General features: G+C 41.8%; 1 protein-coding gene across 4 annotated transcripts; it reads left to right on the top strand.

Moving 5' to 3' along the window:
* The first annotated feature begins 319 nt into the window (after positions 1-319).
* On the top strand, positions 320-20,806 carry ktn1 (kinectin 1). 4 transcript variants are annotated; one of them, XM_022193284.2, is made up of 36 exons: positions 320-492; positions 5,279-5,994; positions 6,239-6,397; positions 6,515-6,631; positions 6,720-6,850; positions 6,995-7,099; positions 7,236-7,376; positions 7,519-7,625; positions 7,868-8,012; positions 8,695-8,791; positions 8,905-9,089; positions 9,381-9,470; positions 9,563-9,600; positions 9,703-9,793; positions 10,092-10,160; positions 10,265-10,302; positions 10,414-10,504; positions 10,692-10,760; positions 10,857-10,894; positions 11,307-11,397; positions 11,528-11,640; positions 11,725-11,821; positions 12,083-12,123; positions 12,236-12,326; positions 14,993-15,079; positions 16,601-16,690; positions 16,821-16,907; positions 16,996-17,085; positions 17,170-17,262; positions 17,367-17,435; positions 17,533-17,616; positions 18,068-18,151; positions 19,191-19,274; positions 19,369-19,464; positions 19,552-19,662; positions 19,784-20,806. In XM_022193284.2, the coding sequence occupies exons 2-36, from the start codon at positions 5,280-5,282 to the stop codon at positions 19,811-19,813; spliced, it is 3,864 nt and encodes a 1,287-aa protein (XP_022048976.2). In that variant the 5' UTR covers positions 320-492; position 5,279; the 3' UTR covers positions 19,814-20,806. The 4 variants fall into 4 exon arrangements, with proteins under 4 accessions (XP_022048976.2, XP_022048975.2, XP_022048978.2 ...); XM_022193283.2 differs by having other exon boundaries at positions 6,236-6,397; XM_051948449.1 differs by having other exon boundaries at positions 321-492; positions 5,376-5,994; positions 6,236-6,397.
* The last annotated feature ends 1,600 nt before the right edge of the window (positions 20,807-22,406 follow it).

The following is a 22,406-nucleotide window of genomic DNA, read 5'->3' as shown; positions in this document are numbered from 1 at the left end:
ATTTACACAGTGATATAGTTTGTTAAAATCGAACGAACCTTAAGTTAAATTTTGCATGTTTTGAAAGAAAAAAAATATAATTTAGGTTAACGGATTCATCGTCAAAATATTAAATGTAAAGTCAGTCAATGTCTTCTTCGTACACATGTGCCTCTGGACTTTGGGGAAGTGTATTGACCACTCCCCTCATTTCTTTAGACTGTCGTGAGATTTACTAACCCATGATGCGTGGGGAAGGCGGGTCTTCGTGTCGTTATGTGATACGTGTTGACCGGAGCGCTCGGCGTGGCACGAGTCTCAAAACGAGCGCTCCTCAGCAGGCCGACTATGACCCGCCCCCGCGAACCAGAAACAGCCGACAGTCTGCTTGTGACGGATAGCGCTGGAGAAAGCCAGGCTGGAGCTGCCCTGGGAAGTCAGGAGTCTGCCAGAGTCAACGCAGAACAACGCCATTTCACCACCAGCTGAAGGAACAGCACACTGAAGCTACAGGTACTCCGTGAGCAGCTGTTTTCGCACATTTCGTGTTTGTTTCTGGTCAGAAAGCGGCTCAGGCCGGTCTTAGCACAGCTTAGCTCCTCGCGCAGGCCTGGGAACGGCCCTGAGGACTTTAACGGCAGAATGGAGCAGCAGACCGGGTCAGAGATTTCAGGAGAGAGGGAGGTTGGGGCAACAGCAAGACGAGGCCCGTGAGGTTAGATGTCCACGCCTCCAGAGAGTCTGAGTGTTTGTGAGGGGCAGAAAAGTGCTCCTGTTAATATTCTCGCTGGTCAGTTTTTATCGCTGAAGACCTTCTCTGTACTAATTGGATTGGTCGGCTAACGTTAGTGCCTGGCTCACGTTAGTTAGCTAGTTAGCGTGTGTTATGTTAGCTAGCTCATTCATAGTGCTGAGCTGTAGCTACTCGCACACCAACTTACCAAGTGGTGACGAGCCTTTTTCCTCTATGGACTTAAGGACCAATATAACAACTACTTATAGCCAGGTCACTTCGGAGCCTCCGCAGTTAAACACTGTTTGCTAGTCATTTTAAGGAAGTTGTCTTGTCGACATGTGTCCCTCTTCTTTCGCTTTCTTGCCTCTCTTGATTATATCGTTGTGACATATGACCTAGCTGGGCTAACTTAGCAAGGAGATTAGATAACTCGTGCTTATTCAGTGATTACAGGCTGTATTCATAGACAGCATTTGTCTTGGTGGAAGAACAGCTGCCATTACGTATCTGGTTCAGTAGACTGCACAAGGCCGACAATTTACGTTAGGCATGACCTAGCATGCTGGGACATTAAGTACTCTACATGTGAACTGGCCTCGTTGAATGATGAGGTGGCTGGAGGGACCTCACCCTATCTCGAAGACAAGTTAGGATATTGTGACTTAATTTTGGTATTTAAAATGAGCCACAGTTACGATGGAAAGCCACCTATATCTGCAGCAAAGATATGACTGTGTCTAAATGTCAAAGTACTTCCTGATGACCTCAACATCTATCAAGTTTATTTTGTTAATCTGGCTTTAATGCTAAGTGAATTAAACACGTTACTGGAGGTCCATGGAAATTTATAGACCCCATTGGTGTCAATTTAATACACTTTGAGAGGCCAGAAGGAGACCCACAAGACATGGGCTCAGCTTTGTCTTGCTGCCAATTTCTTTGAGGTCTATTTGTAGATAAGCTCTTATCAAGGATGTTATATTTGTTTTCATTTGTACTATGCTTTTAAATTTCTTTGTTACTGCCGGTCAAGGGGCAGCAGACCATTTCAAAGGGCCATTACCAATTTGTTAATGTTTTCCAATTTAAACAGATAGTTATTGTGTACTTTGATACTCTCTGTTTAGTTTATTACTGGAATACTGATAGCGGAGAATTATCAGTTTGGTATCCTTACAGCTTTACTGTTTTGACATTTCCAATTCCTCTGTCAATTATGTGAAACTAAATTGCGTTTAATTAGCTGCGGTCACTAAACTCACTAGATTAAATGTACTGCTTTAGAATAGTAAAGGTTATTTTAATAATAGATATAAGCAAATCTCACTTCTTTTTCCACAAATATTACCATTTAGAATGACAGTAAGATTTTCATTTGCACAACTTTAGCACAGGGGAAACACTGGTTGTGTGAGACTTTCATACTATACGCCACCGTACAAAAGTTTGGGGTCACCCAGGCAATTTAATGTTTTCCATGAAAACTCCCACTTTTATTCATGTGCTAGCATAACAGCACGAAGGTTTTCTAATCATCAGTTAGCCTTTCAACACCATTAGCTGACACAATGTAGCATTAGAACACAGGAGTGATGGTTGCTGGAAATGTTCCTCTGTACCCCTATGGAGATATTCCATTAGAAATCAGCCAATTCCAGCTAGAATAGTCATTTACCACATTAACAATGTCTAGACTGCATTTCTGATTAAGGTAATGTTATCTTCGTTGCAAACAAATGCTTTTCTTTCAAAAATAAGGACATTTCTAAGTGACCCAAAACTTTTGAATGTTAGTGTATATTCCAATTTTAGGCTTTGTATAATGTATGCTAGAAAACAATGTACTCTCAACTCAAGTAGCTCTAGTTTTGTGGACTGTCGTGGACTATTGATGTGCTTTTAAGTGACTTGTCGCCAGCTTAAAGACATTAAGTGTAGTGTTGAATGGCCTGATTTTCAAGTACTGTCTGTGCTGTGTTTTGGACTGGATAGTTATCAGGAGTTGCCTCTGCGTCCATGCCTGCCAAATCAGGAGGCCTGGCCAGCCAAGTGGGTAGATTCCGGGGAGCCAACAGCCCGAGAGGGCTTTGTCCTCCGGGCTCATTTTGATGCTGGGACAAGGTTCAGGCTGCACAAGGAAGCTCATGCACCTTTCACTCTGAGGCCTGAAACTGAAAGAAAGCAAGCAAGCTTCAAACTTTTACACTACTCACTCCACCCATACTTCACATGCCAAGAAGTGTTGTTGCTTTAGGAGTTATTTTACGGCTTGGTCTGGTCTGACATGGGAGTTTCCTGGAGTATACAATGACTGTAGCTTTTAAACGTTTACTGATTTGGTAACCCCCGAAAGTTAGCAGCTGTATTTATGTCAAAACCTTCTTGTATATGAAGGGCATACTACAGTATAGCATCTATATGTTTTGGCTTTATTTTGTAGAACTTGGAGCATGGCCAAACTCGTTCATGTCCAGTTTTAAGAGAATCATATCATTCTATGCTGCTTTGATAGAAGGTTTCTATACTGATATTTACCATTGTAAATGACACACCTTTGAATGAGGTTACAGATAGCAATAGTAGGATATCTAATTTTGTAAAAGGCATGTGAAGACTAAGGTTATGATATCATGGTATGTGAATTTGCGTAGTGCGGTCTAAACCAACACCTGCTCATTTGCTCATGATTAACATATTTTTTATGAGCTTGCCCCCAGCTAGTTTGCTGAGGGTGGATGGATTTATACCACTTGTCACAGATGGAATGCCATCTTGTCAAAGGAATTGAAATGAATGGATTAAATGTAAAGACATTGAATCTCAACCAGCTATTAAAAATGAGATGTTCAGATGTATTTGTTTGAGCCAAAGCTCTTCATAAAATGTTACATAATGAAAAGTGAAAAAAAAATAGTTTCAAAAATGTTACATAATAAGGAGCTTTTAGTTTATGCTCAGAGGAAAGGTCTGGTACTAGAAAGGCAACATAATTTTTCCAAGTTAGATAGGTCAAATATTAAACATTGTAACAGGGCTGGTACGTTTTTTGTGTGTCTTGGAAGGTGTAATGATGTTACAGTGAAACTGTACGAATATTATACTATAGGACTAAGCCTGTCAGTCCTCAGGAAGCCCTGCTGTAGAAAGTTATTCTTAATTGTATTATCATTGGTAATCTGCTTAATCCAAATTACTAAAGAGGTCTGCTCTACGACACTGACTCCTACGCTGTATTGCTGCCACACATCTTGGGTGTAGGAGTACTTCAGGTCATTCAGCGTTTGTGCTACTCTGCATTGTTGGTAATACAATGCTGCTGTCGTCACCCGAGGCTTAACTTCTGCCCATTTTCAAACGCGGTGGTTATATTTTTGTATTATGCTTAAGAAATTTGCACAAGTTGTTGTCAGTTTGCAGGACATGTATAAGTCTTTAAAACGGGATGTGTTAATCCTATTCTACATTCTTGCAGTATCATTGACACTGCCTCTCACAAATCGGCAATGCTAAGATTTTCAGATCAAACATGTAATCCAGTTGATCAAACAGAAAAACATGTATCCTGCAGAAATATGGTAGTAAGAGTTATAACTGAGAAAATTTGGAGAAAAAATGTTTGGTCCCTTTATCTGCGCTGATTCTACCTCAGTTCATTATGACTGTGTCGCCTTGAGGAGCGATAGAAGTAGTTCATATTTCTTAACAATATGTTTGGCATTTGCTAAGCTTATGACGTCTCAGGGCCTCTTGACTCTTAAAATGTTGCCTGCAATAGAAGAACCTCTTTCCCCTTGGCTTTTATGAGGCAAGCTGTAGGTAAAGCAGACCTCAGCCTGTGACACTTGCATGTGGGTATATTTTTGCCCCTTGCAAATCCATCCTGATTTGAGTTTGGAATGCCACAAGTCGTCCTTGTGGGGGCTGATAGAGGGAAGGGACTACATGAAACAGTGAGCTACCTTCTTTTAAGCCTTTATGCCTTTCTTATGACCTATTCTGTCTCCTTTTAAACCAATGGAAGTGAAGTTGATTGCTTTTATTCTCATCCAAGACCTGTTTTTCCTTTCTGACCCTGTCCGTGTTTCAAGTAAAGGTACCTCCCTCCATGTGGACGTATATGAACATAAAAAGGATGTTAAGCTGTGTAGCTGGGGTAGTGTTGTCTAATTGGATCATATCACTAAGAGGACAGAGTGTCATTGAGAGTCCCCACTTGCACTCTCTCAGCACTATTGATGTACTCACACCTCCCCAACCTCACACCTACCATGCACACATCTCTTCATCACACCAGTTTACACATCACAGACTGGCTCTTCTAGCTGGTAGCAGTGGTTGACCTGCAAATTAATATTCTTCCAGAGCCCAGGCAGCTAACAGCATGACTGTTATTAGATGAAAATGAGCATCAAGCTGAATGCTCAGCTCAAATTTGCTGTTGTTGTAGAAATCTGTTAAAATGTCAAACATGCAATAAGCAAACCGTGTACAGATGCATACCACAACATGAATTAAACAGACGAAATGGCTTAAGCGAAACATTGTTTTCCACCTTTTCTTCAGAATGGCAGTGGATATCTACGACTCTCAGTACCTGCTCATCCTGGCCCCTTCCCTGGTCATTGCCCTGATGTTCCTCTTCTTCTGGCTCTTCATGAAGGAAACATCCTACGATGAGGTGCTGGCCAGGCAGAAACGTGACCTCAAACTGCCACCAACCAAACCAGACCCCCGTAAGAAGAACGAAAAGAAGAAGAGCAAGAAGAAGGAGAGTGCCAGTGGAGGAAGCGGCGGCGGTGGTGGTGGCGGTGGAGGAGAGTCGGAGGAGGATCTGCGGGATTTTGATGTGGCTGATGTAGCCAACAGCTCCTCTATGGAAGTAGAAGAGGAACCTGTACCAGCTCCTACACCAGATCCTGCTCCACCGACACCCACTCCCTATGTGCCTGTTTCAGTGTCACCAGAGGCACCTACCGGTCTGAGGGAAAGAAAGAAGAAGGAGAAGAAGGCTGCCAAGGCTGCTGCTGCCGCCGCTGCTGCTGCTGCTGCTGCTGCAGCGGCAGCAAGTTCCCCTTCTGAGGAGCCAGAAGTGAATGGCTCCAAGCCAGTGAGCCGCAAGACAGAGCCACCTCTGGCTGCGAGCAAACAGTCCAGTGTATCGTCTCTGCAGCTTGAGACTCCTGTCCAGGTTCAGGCTGTTCAGGCTCCTGTTCAGGCTCAGACGCCTCCCCAAATCTCTGGGAAGAAGAAGGAGAAAAAGAAACAGAAAGTAGAGCCTGGTCAGTAACAAAGAGTAAAACTGAAAGTGTGTGTTGCTGTATGTGTGGGTTTTTTTTTTGAGAAAACACTAATTATCTGTTGTTTTCAATTAATACTTAATTTGATTTACACTACATTTTGCTTGAAAAAAGCAGAGGACAAATAAAGCCAGTAAATGTAAAATATCATTGAATTGCATGATAATTACATATTCTCTTGCAGACTGAGACTGACTGTTCTCCTCTTGCTTTTGTTTTCCAGCAGCAGATGACCAGCAGTCAGAAGTTAAAGCAGAGCAGGCCCCAGCACCAGTAAAGAAGGAAGCTCCTGTTGTGGCTGAAACCAAAGTTTTGGATGGTGCAACTCCAAGTACCACCAGCGGAAAAAAGAAGAACTCCGCAAAGAAGCAGAAGACCGAGCATGGTAATAATGATATTACTACAGATGCTAAATTATATCTCAATTTTCTTTATACCCCCAGGACAATGGCTTAAGCTACAACTTGCATTTCTAATGAGCCTTTTCCCCCCTCAAACCCAGTGGATGAAACCCAGATTTTGGCAGACTCAGCAGCTTCTGCCAACCACCAGGCAGCCCATAATGATGAGTTACCATCCAAAGCATCTGGCAAGAAACAAAAGAATGAGACTGATAAAGGTAAGAGGTAAAGCAAGGTGTTGGAACCTATCTGTGTTGCTATTTAGCCCTGCCTAAGTTCAGTCTTCTATTTTGTGCGATTTAACAGAGAACACAGAGGTGAAGCTGAAGGAGCTGCTCTCTGGTCTGTCCAGTCTGGCTCTGTCAGAAGCAGAGGCTGTCAGTGTGATAGCTCTCCTCAGAGAAAAGAACCCCAATGCCTTGGATGCCTGGCACAAAGTGAGAGACTAATGTGATACATTTGAATTAGGTGTTATGACAAATGGCAGTTCACACTATTTGCAGATACTATTGGCAGAGGACATGGCATTTGTAGTTTGACTTGCTGGGCTTACTTTTTAAATTCCTTGTCTTTCACCACAGTCTGCTGTGAGGCCTGATCCTGCTGCCCAGGAACGGGAGAAGCTTCTTACAACTCTGCAGGAGGAGGCCTCCATTGCCAAAGACAAAGTGAAGCAGCTCAGTCAGGTCTGAATTCCAACATTTTATCGAATGAAGTACAAAATGATGGTTGGTTTATTCCCAGCTAAATCGTTCCATTGCAGGAACATATCCAGTTGTTTCAATGAAGAGTTTTATATGCCCTCTTGTTCCCACATTTTAGGAGCTTCAGGTTGAGAAGCAGAAGACGGGTCGGGTGGAAGCTATGATGAGAGAGCAACGTGCAGCCATGGAGAAAGAGCTGGGAAGCATGCAAGCCAAAGCACAAGGCAGCTGTCTGGAGCTTCAGGCCATCCAGATAAAGGTAAAGTCTTTGATTTTAATGTATTATTTGTACAGTTACTACAAACTGTGCTGTATTAGACAATCCCTATATTACTCATTGTACTTAATATGGTGGGAAAAAAAGGAAATTAAAAAAAAAAATGTGTATCATGTGCATATAGTTTCAGCAGGTGAGGGAGCAGCTGGAAAGCCAGATCACTCGACTGCAGCAGGAGAACGGTATCCTGAGGGACGCAGTCAGCTCTGCCACCAACCAGATGGAGAACAAGTCAGTGCTGCACTACTCCTCATGCTCTAGAGCTGCCTGCATGTTTCATGCTCAGCTTGGTGAAACATTGATCCTGATCCAATTCATATTAGAATTTAATTTAATTGATTATTTAGCTTTACATTATCCTCTATTACACAGTATTAAATGCCTTGTGCAAGCTATTTGCAGTTTGCTTTTTCCATCAACTTCTCACATTAATGCACTATCAAACATGTTCATATTATGTGTGTGCTTGATAGGAATTCAGCGGAGCTGAACAAGCTGCGTTCTGAATATGCCGGTCTGATGAAAGAGCTGGCAGACAACAACAGCAAGCTGCAGCAGGAGGAGCACCAGAGGAAGTCACTGGAGGTCAGCTACAAGCAGAATGTGTCCCAGCTGGAGGTACGCTAATCCAGATGCGCAATGTGTTTATTTAGCCTGTGCTTCAGTTTCCCCAGCCGTGACAAAAAGGAACTGGGCTGTACAGAACCTGGGCATGTAGCGCAGCTTCAGATGTGGGTGGTGGGTGTGGCAGCCCTACCAGGGAAATGGGAGGAGGGTTGTAGTGGAAGTCCTGGGGAGGGTTATGGGAAACAGAACCTGAGCTGGGAGGATTTTGTTGGCTTTAGAGGATGGAATGTTTGAGGCTTTGTGCTGTGTATAAACAACACTTTTCCTGCTAGACGCTCAGATCAGCCTTTCCTGGTTTTTCATGGACCGTGATCATAAGATGGAAATGTTGCTGGCTTGACAGAGACAAGTCTTGGCAAAGAACTAAAGCACAATGCCAGGAGCTGAGAGTTGCACAGTTTAGAAAAATCAATAAAGCAGCCCACATGATGTCTTGTAATTTAGGCCTACCATTCATTTCTTAAGACAGACCCTTAACTGTATTGGATTTTTTAATTTAAAAAAGTGACTTTTATTACTTTGTAAAAAATCTGACTTTATGCAGATCTTTTTCAACAAAGCTTAAGGTTTTAATGCCCACTCCAATCACCGAAATTTTATAAGCACTTGTCTCCTAGTGCAATGTGTGGGAGAAAGGTGTTGACCGACTTGCATGTATTTCTCAATCCCCCAGGCCCAACTGCAGGATGCCAAGCGTCGCTGGGAAGAACTGCAAAACTTCCTCCACAATGTCAATGCTGAAAGAGAAAATCTTCAGGCTTCTAAGCAGGGTGATAAAACCTCACATCTCACCTTTAAGTTATAAATTCTACCAAATTAAGCTGACTCATTGGGTTACCTTCAGCGACTGAATGGTTGTGTGTGTGTGTGTGTGTGCTTACAGAGCTCCACAGTCAGCTGCTGGGAGTGGAGACGGAGATGAACAATAAGAACAAGGAGATCCAAAACCTCCACAACAGCCTAACTGAAGCCATGGTATCCAAGGAGCGGCTGGAGCAGAGAGTGATGGAGCTTATGGACATGTCTCAGCACAGTATGCCAGACGACTCACTGCAGGCCAGGGTTCAGGTGAGGAATGCACTGTCACACACAAAGAATAAGTATTTGGCATGAATCAAGCCAAAAAAATGACTTCCAATCAAAATTATAGCAAGAAAATTTGAATTCATTGCTGTATTTATATAGAGCATCACCACATTAATGTGGATTGGATTGAGATACTCCTGCATCAAACTATATTATTGATTACTTCTTAAAATTTCCTCTGAAATTCTGAGTTTATATTGAGATGCGTTGTAAATTTGTCTCTGCCAACAAACAGTACACTCCTAATGCTCAGTAATGCAATCTGTTTAACAGGAACTTATGAATGAAAACAAAGGCTTTCAGGTCCAGAACGAAACGTTGCAAGCCCAGAATGAGAGCCTGCAGGCCCAGATCTCTTCACAGGTAAATGGGTCAACTTCACTTACATAAGTCAGTATAAGATGCATAGCTGTGTTTGTATGTAGGCTAATGAGATTTCTCGGTTTCACATTTAGGCCACTCACGTCTCCCACATTGAGGAGCTACAAAAGCTGTAAGCAAGACTTTATCTTTTCAGCCACTGTGATTGCATTACAAACAATATCATTGAGCTTTATTTAATGTATCCTCCAATCTCTTCCCCTGTTCTGCCTAGGCTGGCTGAAAAGGAGTTGCAGCGGAAAAGTCTGGAGGATTCTCTAAATGCTGAGAGGAGCAGTGGGGCTAGTAGAGAAACTGACATGCAGGTAAAGGCAGGAGATCGCTTCATCTACTGCCTCTTATACCAACATGACTTTGGCTCATTAGTCTGCAGGAATTTGTTGCTGTGTTGAGAATGAATATGGATTGAAAAGCATATACATTGCCAGAAAGAGGACGTTGTCGCATTTGCAGATATTTTGGGTTCAGGTGTCAAATGGATAGAACAAATGTTTTGGCTTTGTAAACCTAAGACTGAATTATGAGCGGTATTTAATTTTTAAATGATTGTACAACCTGTCAGACTCAGTATTGTGTTGGATAAACTTGTATTTTCATCTACAGGCCTTGCACAATGATAACATGTCACTGAAGGCAGACATTCAGAATCTGCAGGCACAGATCTCTGACCAGGTTAGCGGAGTACTTTGACTGTTCTTCCAAATTAGAAACCCTCTCTGTTTGTGTGCTTTTGTTTGACACACCCTCTCTTTCTGCCTTTGGCTTTTTCCATGCAGACTGCGTCCCAGCTGGCTCTGGACCAGTTCCAGAAGAGGTGTGTTTGAAAACTGGAACGTACTGTGAATACATAAGCTGGTTAGGCTTTTCAACTAAAGATCCATAATTAATAACTGAATGACCTTATAAAACATTGCTTTGTACTCAGTGTCCGGGAGAAGGAGGAGAACATGAAGACTGTAGAGGGTCTGTTGGAGAAGGGGCTGATAGAGGTGGCCAACAAGGAAGAGGAGCTCAAGGTGATTATTTTCTCTCATTTGGGAAGGAACAACCAACAGTAGCAAGTCTTTGTAATATGCTGCCTCATTCAGACACCCACGTTAGACTGACATCAGCATTCTTGAAGTGACTTTGCATTTCTGTTCCAGCCTTGTAATCACAATCTGTAATGGTCAAAAGTTAAGTAGTTTGTTTCCCCTAACACAGGCAGTAAGAGAAGAGAATGAGGCGCTGAAGCAGCAAATCGAGGACTTTAAGAAAAAGACAGCAGAGCAGGTGAGTTCAAAATCACTATTAGGAATTATTTCTAGTGTTTGATTCATATTATGTGTTCATTTTACTCTTTTTTTTTTTTTTTTCCTCTAATCAAAGGCATCATCAGAGTCAACAGTGGAAGATCTTCAGAGCAAGTAAGAGCATTTAGATATTTATGAAGCTCAATAATACCATAGAGCAAAGCCTTATTTCTGCGAACCTCATGTTCATGACAGACGAAGTTACACAGATAGATATAAATATCTAATTGTAGTTTCGGTAGCTCTAAGCAGTCAGCTTTGAACACATGCTGAGATGAAGAGAAGCTGATGCAAGTCATAATTACATGTTGGGAAATCAAAGGCTACTACTTCACTTTACTGTGAGCACATCAAAAGTAATTCCTTCTGGCACTCAGGAACACTCCCCAGACACACCCCTCATAGTAATTCTTTAAACATCCCACTTCCACTGGTATTATATCCTGTCTGTTGTTAAAGGTCCTATTGTAGTGGGTGTTGTGTTTGAGATGTAAATGCATTCAATTATTTTTTCTGTACTTCACAGGATCCAAGAGAGGGATGTGAAGCTAAAATCAATGGAAGAGAGTCTACAGGCAGCACAAGACAGCAGCTCTGCCAGAGAGAAGACAGTTGAGGTGCGGACTTTTCTGTATCAACGAATATTTGGTTTGATGAATTCAAAAGACCACAAATTCTAACTCTCATATTGTTCATCTGGCAGTGTCTTCTGTTGAGCTCGTGTCTGAATCAGTTTTTGTCTCTCAGGCTCTGGAGCAGCAGTTGGCTGCCCTGCAGGCAGAAATGGAGCAGCTGAGACAGAAGGAGACACCAGAAGAGCCGAACAGCTCTGCTACCCAGCTCCAAGAACTCCAGGCTCAGTATGTTAACCACACACTTGACCATGTAGTTTTCTAGCACACCGCTTTTAAATCAGACGATTGACGAGAACATCTGACCCACAGAATGGCGGCAAAGGACCAGGAGATTCAGACGCTGCAGACTGAGCTGGAGACAAGGACAAATCAGCTGAGTGAGAAGATGGAGCAGGTACACCAACAGGTGAGGAAGGACTTCAGAAAGGAACAGTGTGCAGAGGTTACACATTTCCTGGCTTGAACCAGGAAGATTTATTCAACCATGAAAGATGTTTTTGTTGCCAAAGTAAATACTGGAGAACAAGTGACATTTGAGCAGAGGGGTCTCTTGAGGGAGGTAAAGGGTTTTTACAGTCAGGAGAGTTCATGTTTTGTTCTAAGTGTCATGAAATATTTAGTTCTCATTCAATTGCAGTTTTGTCTTTTCTCTCCCCTGCTCACATAGCAGTCGCACACAGGAGTGCCAAGCCCAGAGCTTCTTACAGCGTAAGTAATCTTGCATTGCTTCCATCTATGTTTTCATTTTGAGGATCTTTTATCATACATTTCATGATGTCTGATAATTTTCATAATGAGGGGTTATGCTGTTCTCCTTCAGGTTGTCGGAGAAGGACAGTCAGGTTACCAGTCTGCAGGGAGAGCTGGCTGAGCTGAGGGACTCCCTGGAGCTTCACAGGAAGAAGAACAACGTAGGTTTTCCACAGTGACGACCTGAACTATAACACCACTGGCAGTTCTGGTCTAGAAATCACCTCCCGCCCCTTATGTGTTACCACAAAACACTCCCCTCACACAGTTGCACACTGCATATATCCATACCCCCTGTTGTCCACTGCCACTTGTTTTGCTTTTTGTTCTTTTCAAACTTTTTAAAACCCAAATAGAAAGCTTTCTTTAGCTAAGGTTGTGTATTCACCATGATTGCACACATCAGTACCGATGTGTGTTTTGATTTGACTTGCTTAAGCTGAGCATTGCATAAGAGGGTTTCCAACCTACTCTTGTTTTGCCTGTTTCAGCGAGCTTGTTTGTGCTTGTGGGTGATTCAGAGCATTAGAAACTTGCCTATGTTTTATTTTTAAGAGCGAGATATTTGATTTGAGAAACATCTAAACATATTTATGTATTTATTGTTGTATGCACTATGTATTTTTAGATATTATTGCCCTAATGTGAGGAGAAAGTAGTGGAAAAATGTTGTTACTGTATTACACTTGAGCTCAAAATTATTCCAAATTTTGATTAATAGTGAATTTTTATTTGACAAATGTCTTTCCTCTAGTTGGAAATGACAAACACTGCAGCAAGAGGCCAGGTTTTTCTGTAAACTGTCCAATGTTTTCATCCATAATCTTAATGTAGTCCAGTCTCTCATTTTACATTTTACTTTAACAAGGTTAGCAATCCCATTGACTGAAAAACACCCTCAAAGCATTACATTCCCACCACCATGCTTGACTGTGAGGATCGTGTTCTTCCCTGCGTCTCAACAACTTAACTTTTATCTTATCTGACAACAGAAGTAATGAGCAAAAGATTTTTGTCCAGGTGAGCTTTCATGCGTCTGTCTTAGGGGAGTCCTCTTTTGTCAGTGTCCATTGAGACCAGCATTGTGCAGTACACTGGAAAAAAATGCCCCTCTCAAAACAAGAAAAAAAACTTATTTCAAGGAACTTGTACCTTGAAATAAGTGAAAAATCTGCCAATAGAACTAGTGAAGAAATGGCTTGATAAGATTTCTTGAAATAAGATGTGATATTGAAATCTTAAAATTAGCTGGGAAAACTTATTTTAAGCTGTAGTTTACCAGGATTGTCAAGCTTAGGTTCCTTTACCCTCCTGTTGTCTTCATTTATAGCACCAAAAAATATTGTTGCCTTGTCTGAAAAAAATCCAAAAATTCAGCAAAAAAATCCCCAAATTTATAATTTTTTTTTAAATTTTCAGGAAGAAAATTCCTTTAAAGTTTCCCCTAAAAGTTTTATTTAAAAAAAAAAATCCCCAAATTTGGCAAGAAATAAACATTTATAAAAAATAAAACAAAATTTTTAATATTTTCAAAAAATGAACAAAAAGCTTCCAAAAAATACAAAATATCTAAAGTGATTACATATTTATCAGTAAAACTTCTAATATTTTCTTAAAGAACATTCAGGGGAAAAAATCTGAAGGTTCTTAAAGAAACATTTTCTTCAACATTTCTTTTTTCCATCAAAAAAAAATATTCAAATATTTCCCAAAAAATGTTGAAAGTGTAGAAGTTTTAACTGTGAAAATATTTTGTTCCACATTTTTAAACTTTAAAACAGGTCAATTTGACCGGCAGGACAACACGAGGGTTAAGACGAGATTGTTTGACTTAACAAGATATTTAAGAAGCATTGTCTTAAAACAAATCCCTCCATCTTGCTGAAATGCCACTTGTTAAGTGAATTTATCTTAAATCCATTGGGATGAGACATTTTGACTGAAAATAAGGCAAATAGACTTAGTAAGATTTTGAGTTTTTGCAGTGTGTCCCCTGGAGTTTCTGCCTTGTTGGTACCAGAACTGTACCAATTTTTCAAGAGGGTTTGGTGGTGATCCTTTTATTTTTCTTTGCCCCTTGCACTACCTTTCTTACCACAGCTGTCATTTTTTGCTTCCTTCCACAGCCTTTGAGATTTTTCAGTGTGGAACTCTTTGTACTTTTTTCACTTTGCTTTGCACTGTGGCACTTGAAAGCACCTGGATATGATTTGATAGCCTTTCTCCTTCTTGTGAGCAACCCAATGTCAACTCTAAATCAGTGACTGACCCAAATAGCAAGCTCACTTCTCTCTTTGGTTTTTGCCATGACTTACAGTTGACTAGTAGAAAAACTGCATCAGCTGTTCTCAGATTCTAGCATATTATATCGCTTTAGGTGCTTTTGATAGAAATTACCAGGAGCATTTTATATGGTATTGAATTTTAATTTTCTCAAACACTTGGGTGAAATAGATAAAATTTTATCATTAGCAGTTCCAATTTTAACATATTTTGTCATATCCAGCCAGGAGAAAGCTATTAATCAAAAAGAATCATATCAAACTTCGGCAGGGGTGTGAATAGTTTTGAGCTTAACTGTATCTTGCAGACGGTGCATGTTGCTTTGACCCACACGTGGTGCGAGACTGGGAGTCTCGAGGCTATTTTTTTTCATACTTATTTTTAGCGGTTGGAGCACGGGTGAAAAGCAGAGTGTGGTAATTTTAAAATGAGAAATGCGTCCGGTTTGTTCTGTTACTCTACCAGTCTGTATTTGAGGGTCACTGAATGCATTTCCCCTGAGGCTCAACTGAAACTAGTATCTCTCTGGAACTGACCAAAACAGGAGCTTCGGGAGAAAAACTGGAGTGCAATGGAAGCTCTGTCAGCCACCGAGTCCATGCTTCAAGGAAAACTCAGCAAAACTGTCAAGGTTCGACATCTCACCTCAGTCTGCTTCACTCTAGTTCCAATCTGATGCATCCCCCCCAAAATGCTGTGTTTTTGCCATAATTGACCCAGTGAGGTTTCTTTCTCACCATCATCCATAACACCGCTGCATACTCATTTACCTTACTTTTGCTCCTCTCCAATCAATGTCGTTTGGCCTTAACTTTTTAATTGGCTGTGTGTCGAGCTATGCTACTCCTCTCAGGCATATCAGACTTGATTATTTCAACAAATATTGGTTTCGTCAGTGTATGCATTTTTTGGGTAAAGTTTTGAAATATAAAAGATATCTCCTTGGCCAAAGCCCGGGCTGATGCTTGGAAATGAGTGTGCAGTGACTTAGAAATTCACTAGATGTCATTAGATTGAGATTCATGGCAATGATTTTTCAGCTTTCTGTCTTCTTGTCGTGGCATGGCATGTTTTTTCCCCCCTCATTCTGCTTTTGTGACTTCATACCGTCAACATCACCAGTTAATTGAAGAAAATGTGTTCAAATCGGTTTTAATGCATTTTATTTAATGAAATGTGATCATTTAAAATGGGATGGATGTGCAACACTGCTGTTTTGTTTCTCAAAGCTCTGTACTCACAGCTGAAACATCTTTGTTCTCCATTAGGAAGAACAAGTGCAACTAAATGTAAAGCAAAATCCTCTGTGGATTTCATGCGGTTGAGTTGCAGGTCTCTTGGTGTAGCCACTGAGCTGGCTACCCGATAGCTGTTCTATTAAGAGTTCAAGTGATGTGTGTATATTTTTGCTGTCCCTCCCCTGCATGAGGTAAGAGGACATGCTGAACCATCAGCACAGCAGCTGCTCATCTGCCATTTGAGTACAGTAGAAAGCACCTTCTCAGAGCTGAGCCAGGGAGTTCCTTGGCAGCTGTTGTGTACTGTCAGTGAATGCTGGTTGGTTATATTCAACTCCGCACTTGTCTCAAAGCTCCCTTGTGACAGTGTGTTAATGTGAACGGTGGTTGGAGTGCCAGCTGGCTAATGTTTGGCATACATTCTCCCTTCAGGCCTCAGAGTGACAGTGCATGATGCTGGCCTATTGTGGGAGAACTGATAGCTACCTTTTTTATTTATTGAAGAGTTTCAAGGTACTTTTTACAATTTCATAAAAGCAGATTGATGTATTTGTGGTTCCAGGAGGACTGGAGCATGTGAGATGCTCTGAATGTGAGGTTGCTGACACTTGGTGTGGTCTGTTGAAAGACGCTGATGCTTTCTCAGAGTAAACTGAAGTGGGAGTGAGACAGCATTTATCCTAATGCCCTAAAGTTGTAATACATCATGACGCTAAATGAATCAGTCTCATCACTTTGATTGGAGCAGCCTGATGAATGAACTGATGCCCGATAAAATAAGAAAAATTCTGTGATGATTTCTACTTGGATGACCACCGCACCCTGTCATCGAAGTGTCTGAACTGTTTCAACAGTCAAGTCTCAATCTCTTCTTCTCTTTTTTTTGTCCGTGTACACTTCCTATCACCCTGTAGGAAAACCAGACAGTGCTGGCAGCGTGTCAGGCTGAATGCCGAGATGTTCTGCACAGACTTCTACCCCTTGTGCCTCTGCCCTCTGAACAGGTATGGATTTTTACCTCCATACTTACTATGTTTGAAAAGTCTTTTTACTCCTTCCGAATTTCTCGTATCATGTAATGTCATGTTGTCTGACTGATGTTTGACTTCACTTGTCACCGTTTTTGTCCACTAGAGCCATCAGGAGTGGCTACACAGATTTGAGAAGGCAGTAGCTGAAAACTCAACTGCACAATCCAGTCCTGCATCAGGGGACTCTGAGGTAAACGGAAAGTAGAAATGGGAAGTTGAATGTCATTCTTTTTTTTTTTAAAGAATATGGGTACCAGTAAATACTGTCTTCCTTTTAGGGACTGGCAGAGAAACTGAAAGAAGCTGAGGAAACCCAAAGGATTCTGCAGAAAGACTGTGAGACGTACAAAAAGGTTTTGGCAGAGACGGTGAGATAAGATTCTAAACTTGCCATCTCGTCTGCATGGTGGTTTCTCTTCCAAACTGAGCTGTCATTCTCACTCCATTCACAGGAGGGCATCCTGCAGCGCCTTCAGAGCAGCGTGGAGCAGGAGGAGTCTCGCTGGAGGGTGAAGCTGGAGGTATCACAGGGGGAGCTCAAAGAGGTATGCGTTCAGGTTTAACAGGAAACAGCTCCCAGATTGAATACCAGATCACTGTTGCATCTTGTGCTCTCTTCATTGCATCATTCTTCTTTCTTTCACTGTAGACGAGTCAGAAAGTCACAGCTCTGGAGCAAGAGATTGAGAGACTAACTGATGGGGCAGAGTTGGAAAATGTCAGTCTACTTCAAACACACTTGCAAATGTGCACTGCCACATTTCCTGTAAGACCTGTTGACATTTTTATCTCTGCACTTTTGTTGTGCTCTGCAGCTGAGAAGAGAAAAGCAGCACTTGGAGTCCGAGTTGGAGAGGGCAGAGCGTGAGAGTGCCACCTATGTGACAGAAGTCAGAGAGGTGAGCAGAAAGTGGACTGCTTGACGTTGTGCTACTTATTATCCTTCATCATATCATAGTGTCCAACCTCCCGTCGCAAAAGCATGAGCTCTGTAGTGAGTCAGTTATGTGTTTGTTTATGTTTCAGTGGTTTTGCGACATCCTGCAGGCTGTTTATTCAGGGCATATGAAATTCACACAACACTGACATTAAATACTGTTAAATTACACATCCTTCACATTGCCACCTCTTGTGATAGCTGGGTTGCACCACTTACTGCTCTGGTAATTATGGTCATGCACAGCAAGATCCCGTGCTGCATTCATCACTACATGGCTCTGCAGTCCGTCTTTGTAGATGCCCTGTGGCCTGATCAACTTGTATTACTGCATAGACTGTGTACTAGTAGTGCTGTCCTGGGTCAACTCCCACAGACCCCCATTAAACACATCATCTCAAACTTAATTTCAGCTCAAAGATCTGTTGACTGAATTGCAGACCAGGCTTGATGGCTCATATACAGAGGCTATCAGACAGAATGAGGAGCTGACATTGGTAAGCGTTGCTCATCCTGTAGCTAGAGCTCCTTTAATGCCTATCCCTCATTGCAATGGCTCTAAACTGACTGCCGCTGCCTCAGGACGGGGTCCTCCAACGTCTGCAAAACTGTGGGTCATCATTCATAACCTTTTCTAAACTTGAAGTCACATGGAGGAGCCATGAATGTGACTCTGCAAACTATCACAAATCACATTATGAATGATGATTCACTTTCAATGATACTCACAAGACTAACTCTTCCTTTTCTACACCTGCACTTCACCCTTTTCATCTGCCTAACAAATGTCTTACTAGCCAACCTTTGGTCTCTTTGCAGAGGACAAAAATGTGTCCCATTTTGTCCATCATCTATATTTTAACTCTGTTGTTCAATCTTCAGCCTTTAAACAAGCCTTGTCAGTCTGTCCTGTGTCAGTGTTTGTGTTGCATTATTGGCACTGGTGGTTTTTTCAGCGGTCACCATGAAATGCCAGTAGTTTTAAACAATAGTTTGGTAGTGTTCAGACCAACAATAGCGCCATCAAAAATGTTGCCTCGTCACAGATAACGGTGAGGACTGTTAAACTTTCGATTCACCACCTTCAGTTACTTTATACGGTAAATAATTGGTGAGTTTCTCTGGTAGTCATGGAGACACAGGAAGAACTGATTGCTGTAGTAGTAACTTTCCAGGATTGTAAAATCTTCCATCATTGTACCATAAAGCACTATACAGCTTTACGGTATCTGATAAGCCTGACTGAATTCATGTATTACTCAGACTGGACTTCCCGGACTGGGATTCTCATTGATGCCTGTAGCAACATGCCCACAGCAGCACAATGCTATTTTCGGTTTGAACATTGCCTTAGTGGGACAATTGCTGTGAAATGTATACAAATGTTAAACTCTTTAACAAAAGCAATGCTGGTAGGATGATTTAAATAAATACCCCATATGTAGATGAAATAATGAACTAGTAGTGGGATTTCCAGCTTTCATTAGGAGGCTATTAAATGCTTTAAAGTGTGCTGAGTTTCTGTTTTGATTCCAGCTGAAAACCCAGCTCACTGAGACGCTGTCCAAGCTGGAGGCAGAGGAGAATGAGAGGCAAAAAGTGGCTGGTGACCTGTACAAGGTAAAATTATATTGTGTATTTCATTGCAGTGCTGATAAAGATTGAGCTTATGGCCACATTGTTAACAAGTGGAACTTTGTGGTCCTTGACACAGGCGCAGCAGTCTCTTGATCTGATTCAGGGGGAACTCTCTAATGTGACGGACAACGCTGATGACCTGATAGAGAACAGCAGTCTGTCGTCACAGAGAGTAAGTGTCTGCGTCAGTTTTGAGTGTCGATTTCTTCTTAAGAAATGTGTTTAGGTAGTAATATTTGGTGCTTTGTGTTTCTGACAGGAGGAGATTGACAGAAAGGAGAAAATGACTGCAGGACTTAATCAAACAGTCAAGGAACTGCAGCAGCTGCTACAAGCCGTCAGCCGGCAACTCGCTAAGGGACAGGAAGGGGTAAAGGCCTTCTATTGTGTTCCCATTATTTGCTATAAGACAACATTGTTGTATGATAGTCCTGTCTTTCCTGATGCAACTATACATTTGAATGTCTAAATTTTGTGCGTTTTTTCCCCAGGAGGCTGACAAAGATCTGCCCAAGGTATAGTGAGAGGAGGATAGAGCCTCATGCAGCCACCCTGACTGTACTACAGAGACCACCTTTGACTTTCGGTCTTATCACTACCACATCACATCATACTGTCACACCCAGCCACCTCATCCCTCCCAATCTTGATCGCCTCACCTGTACTGTAGAAAGCCTCCAACTGACTCTGGCAAAGGCACTGGTAAATCACTCCAGACTCACTGATGGCAACAAGGGAGCAGGTGGAGGCTACTGTTAATTCCAGACACTCCAGGCACTATACCAAAACCCACACTATGCCACTCCCACCACATTCCTCTTCTTTAGCAGTATCACCAGTTAATTTTTATTCTAATCTTAATGATGACATCCAGCATAATTTAAATTGTGTGGCAACCATTCCTCTGTTTTAAAACGCCTGTATTTTTCAATGAAATCCTTTTGAATACTGCAGTAGTTTTTGTTGTTATTTGTCTTGAGGGCAGTGATACAAATTTCCAACTTGACTAAGCAAACTTTGGGTTTTCAGTCCTTTTTTTCTTAACTTAAAGATATGTATTGTTTAAATGTTCCAGTTAGGACCTGCTGAAATACACTATGTTGTTGATCTGTTTGCCTCTTGACCAGAAAACTATCACAAACTGTGCATCACCGTGCATTCATAGCTCCATGCATAACTTGGCTCAGTACTGAGTGGGAGAAGGGAGATCAGAAGAGGTCTCAGCATATCAGAAGGGTCACTACGTGACTGTAACTATGGAGATGCATGGACAAATTGTACTCAAGTCTGTACTGCAGCTCCAAAGAGAATGGAGTCCGTGACCCTGGCTGTGCAAAGAGAAGGCCAGGTCAGCAGTGTAGAGGTTTTTAATCCTTCTGCAACTACTCTAGGAATAAGCGTCCCATATCATCTGTAATCAACACTCGCTATATTGTTGCTAAATTCATTAACACTGAAGATTTTGTTCTTTTTGTAACGGGTGATGTTAATAAAAGGGATGCTTGATAAATCTGTCAGGGGTCTTGTATTCCTTCTTTTTCTTTCACTGCACTTCTTATTCCTCACCACTGAGGGGCAGCACACAACCTTAGTTGAAATTTCAAACGGATATGATTCATAGCCTTGAAAAACCTGAATGTGTACATGGAAATTACAAAGCTTCTGCTCATGTTGCTTTTGCTGGGAGGAAAAATCAGTTTGGCAATACACAATAAACATGTTTGTCATGCAGCGGTGTTATTTTAGGTAAGTGTTTTGTATGACAGTTAAGAAGCTTGACACTCTGCAGCTTCGATTATGGAACACTTGGGGTGTGACCAGTTTCGTGTGATGGTAACATGCTGTATAATCCCTCAGAACAGGATGCGCTTTTTTTCAGCTTCTGCATGAGGTTTTACAAAATATTTCCCATTGGTAAGAAGATGTGAAAGGAAATGAGAATGCAATTGATGGCTCAAATAATCCAAAGCTTACCAAGGACAAACTCCTGTGTTGGTGGTAATGTAGGAAAATATCACTCTGGTATGGCCACTTGACACTGAGGGATGTCATAGGAAGGAATATTATAAGCCTTTAAAGAACATGAATATGAGGGCAAAGATGCACATATTTTTAATGTTTTAGATTATCAGCACCAGCTTCCTGTTTTATAGAAAAGATAAATACAGCTTCTGTGTGTCTGGACCTGACTTGACTTCTGCACAGAAAGCTCCTGCTCTCATCTTTTGCATGTTAAAAGGCCTTTTAAACAACAGGACTGTTGTGTTTGCTGGGAGCAGGGGGGTGTTCAGGTCAGGAGCACGAGCAACATGGGATCAGCACATTCCTCACATTCTCCCACACTGTCATGCTGCAGTCAGCTGATTGGAGATCTGGCTTTTACCTTCATGGAAACCTCGCGACAAAACAAGCTCCACAGCATCTTCAATCTACTTCCTAACTGGATCACACTGGGAGTGTCTGTCACAGCTTGCTGTTGGAGGCTGCTGTGCCATATGTGCACAGTCTACTGTAAAATAGCTGCTTCCTAAGATACTGTTATTATTGTACATGCCCTGGCTTCTCTAAATAAAACACCAGGTGTTTGAAATGCATTTTATTGTATGACAATTCCTAAAGATAAAATTTGTAATGAGGAAAATTGTTCTCATTGTTGGGAAAACCTGACATGTCATCCTTTGTGGGGAAATTATGGATTTTGAAATGTGGGAAAATCCAGCCATAAATCTACCTGAGGTTACACGCTTCAGCATTCTCCAGTGACTTGCAGAGAGAGTGTGACGTGTAAAGCCTGCCAAAGAGCAGTGGAGAAGTTAATAGGGGCTTTGTCTCTCCTTTGTCATCATTGCTCACACTCTGAGTCTCAAATGTGCAATTTAGCTTGTTGCAGTAGGCCTCTGCTCTGCATGCTTCTTGTCTGGCAACATTTGACTCCTCCTCCTAAACATAGATTTGCACTCATGCTACGCCGGCACAACTTCAGCAAAGCAGCCCACTCCCTGCATCTGCTCTCCATCAGTGTGGTATGTGCTAGAGAGCCTTTGATCCCCACCCCCCCAGCTCTACTCTGTGTGTGTGTGTGCGTGTGCGTGCAGAAGGGTGAGTCAGACAGAC

Source organism: Acanthochromis polyacanthus, chromosome 1, assembly GCF_021347895.1.
Source record: "Acanthochromis polyacanthus isolate Apoly-LR-REF ecotype Palm Island chromosome 1, KAUST_Apoly_ChrSc, whole genome shotgun sequence".
In the NCBI taxonomy this organism is placed as follows: domain Eukaryota; kingdom Metazoa; phylum Chordata; class Actinopteri; family Pomacentridae; genus Acanthochromis; species Acanthochromis polyacanthus.
The sequence above is the reverse complement of the archived record's forward strand: the minus strand, read 5'-3'. Positions and strand labels throughout refer to the sequence as shown.

What these genes read in the sequence shown, in the direction of transcription:
- ktn1 (XM_022193283.2), top strand. Translation starts at nt 5,280, where the DNA reads ATGGCAGTGGATATCTACGACTCTCAGTACCTGCTCATCCTGGCCCCT. An exon ending in CCAGAGAGAAGACAGTTGAG is followed by an intron (nt 11,398 to 11,527) that starts GTGCGGACTTTT and finishes TTTGTCTCTCAG; the next exon opens with GCTCTGGAGCAGCAGTTGGC. An exon ending in ATGTGACAGAAGTCAGAGAG is followed by an intron (nt 17,617 to 18,067) that starts GTGAGCAGAAAG and finishes ACTTAATTTCAG; the next exon opens with CTCAAAGATCTGTTGACTGA.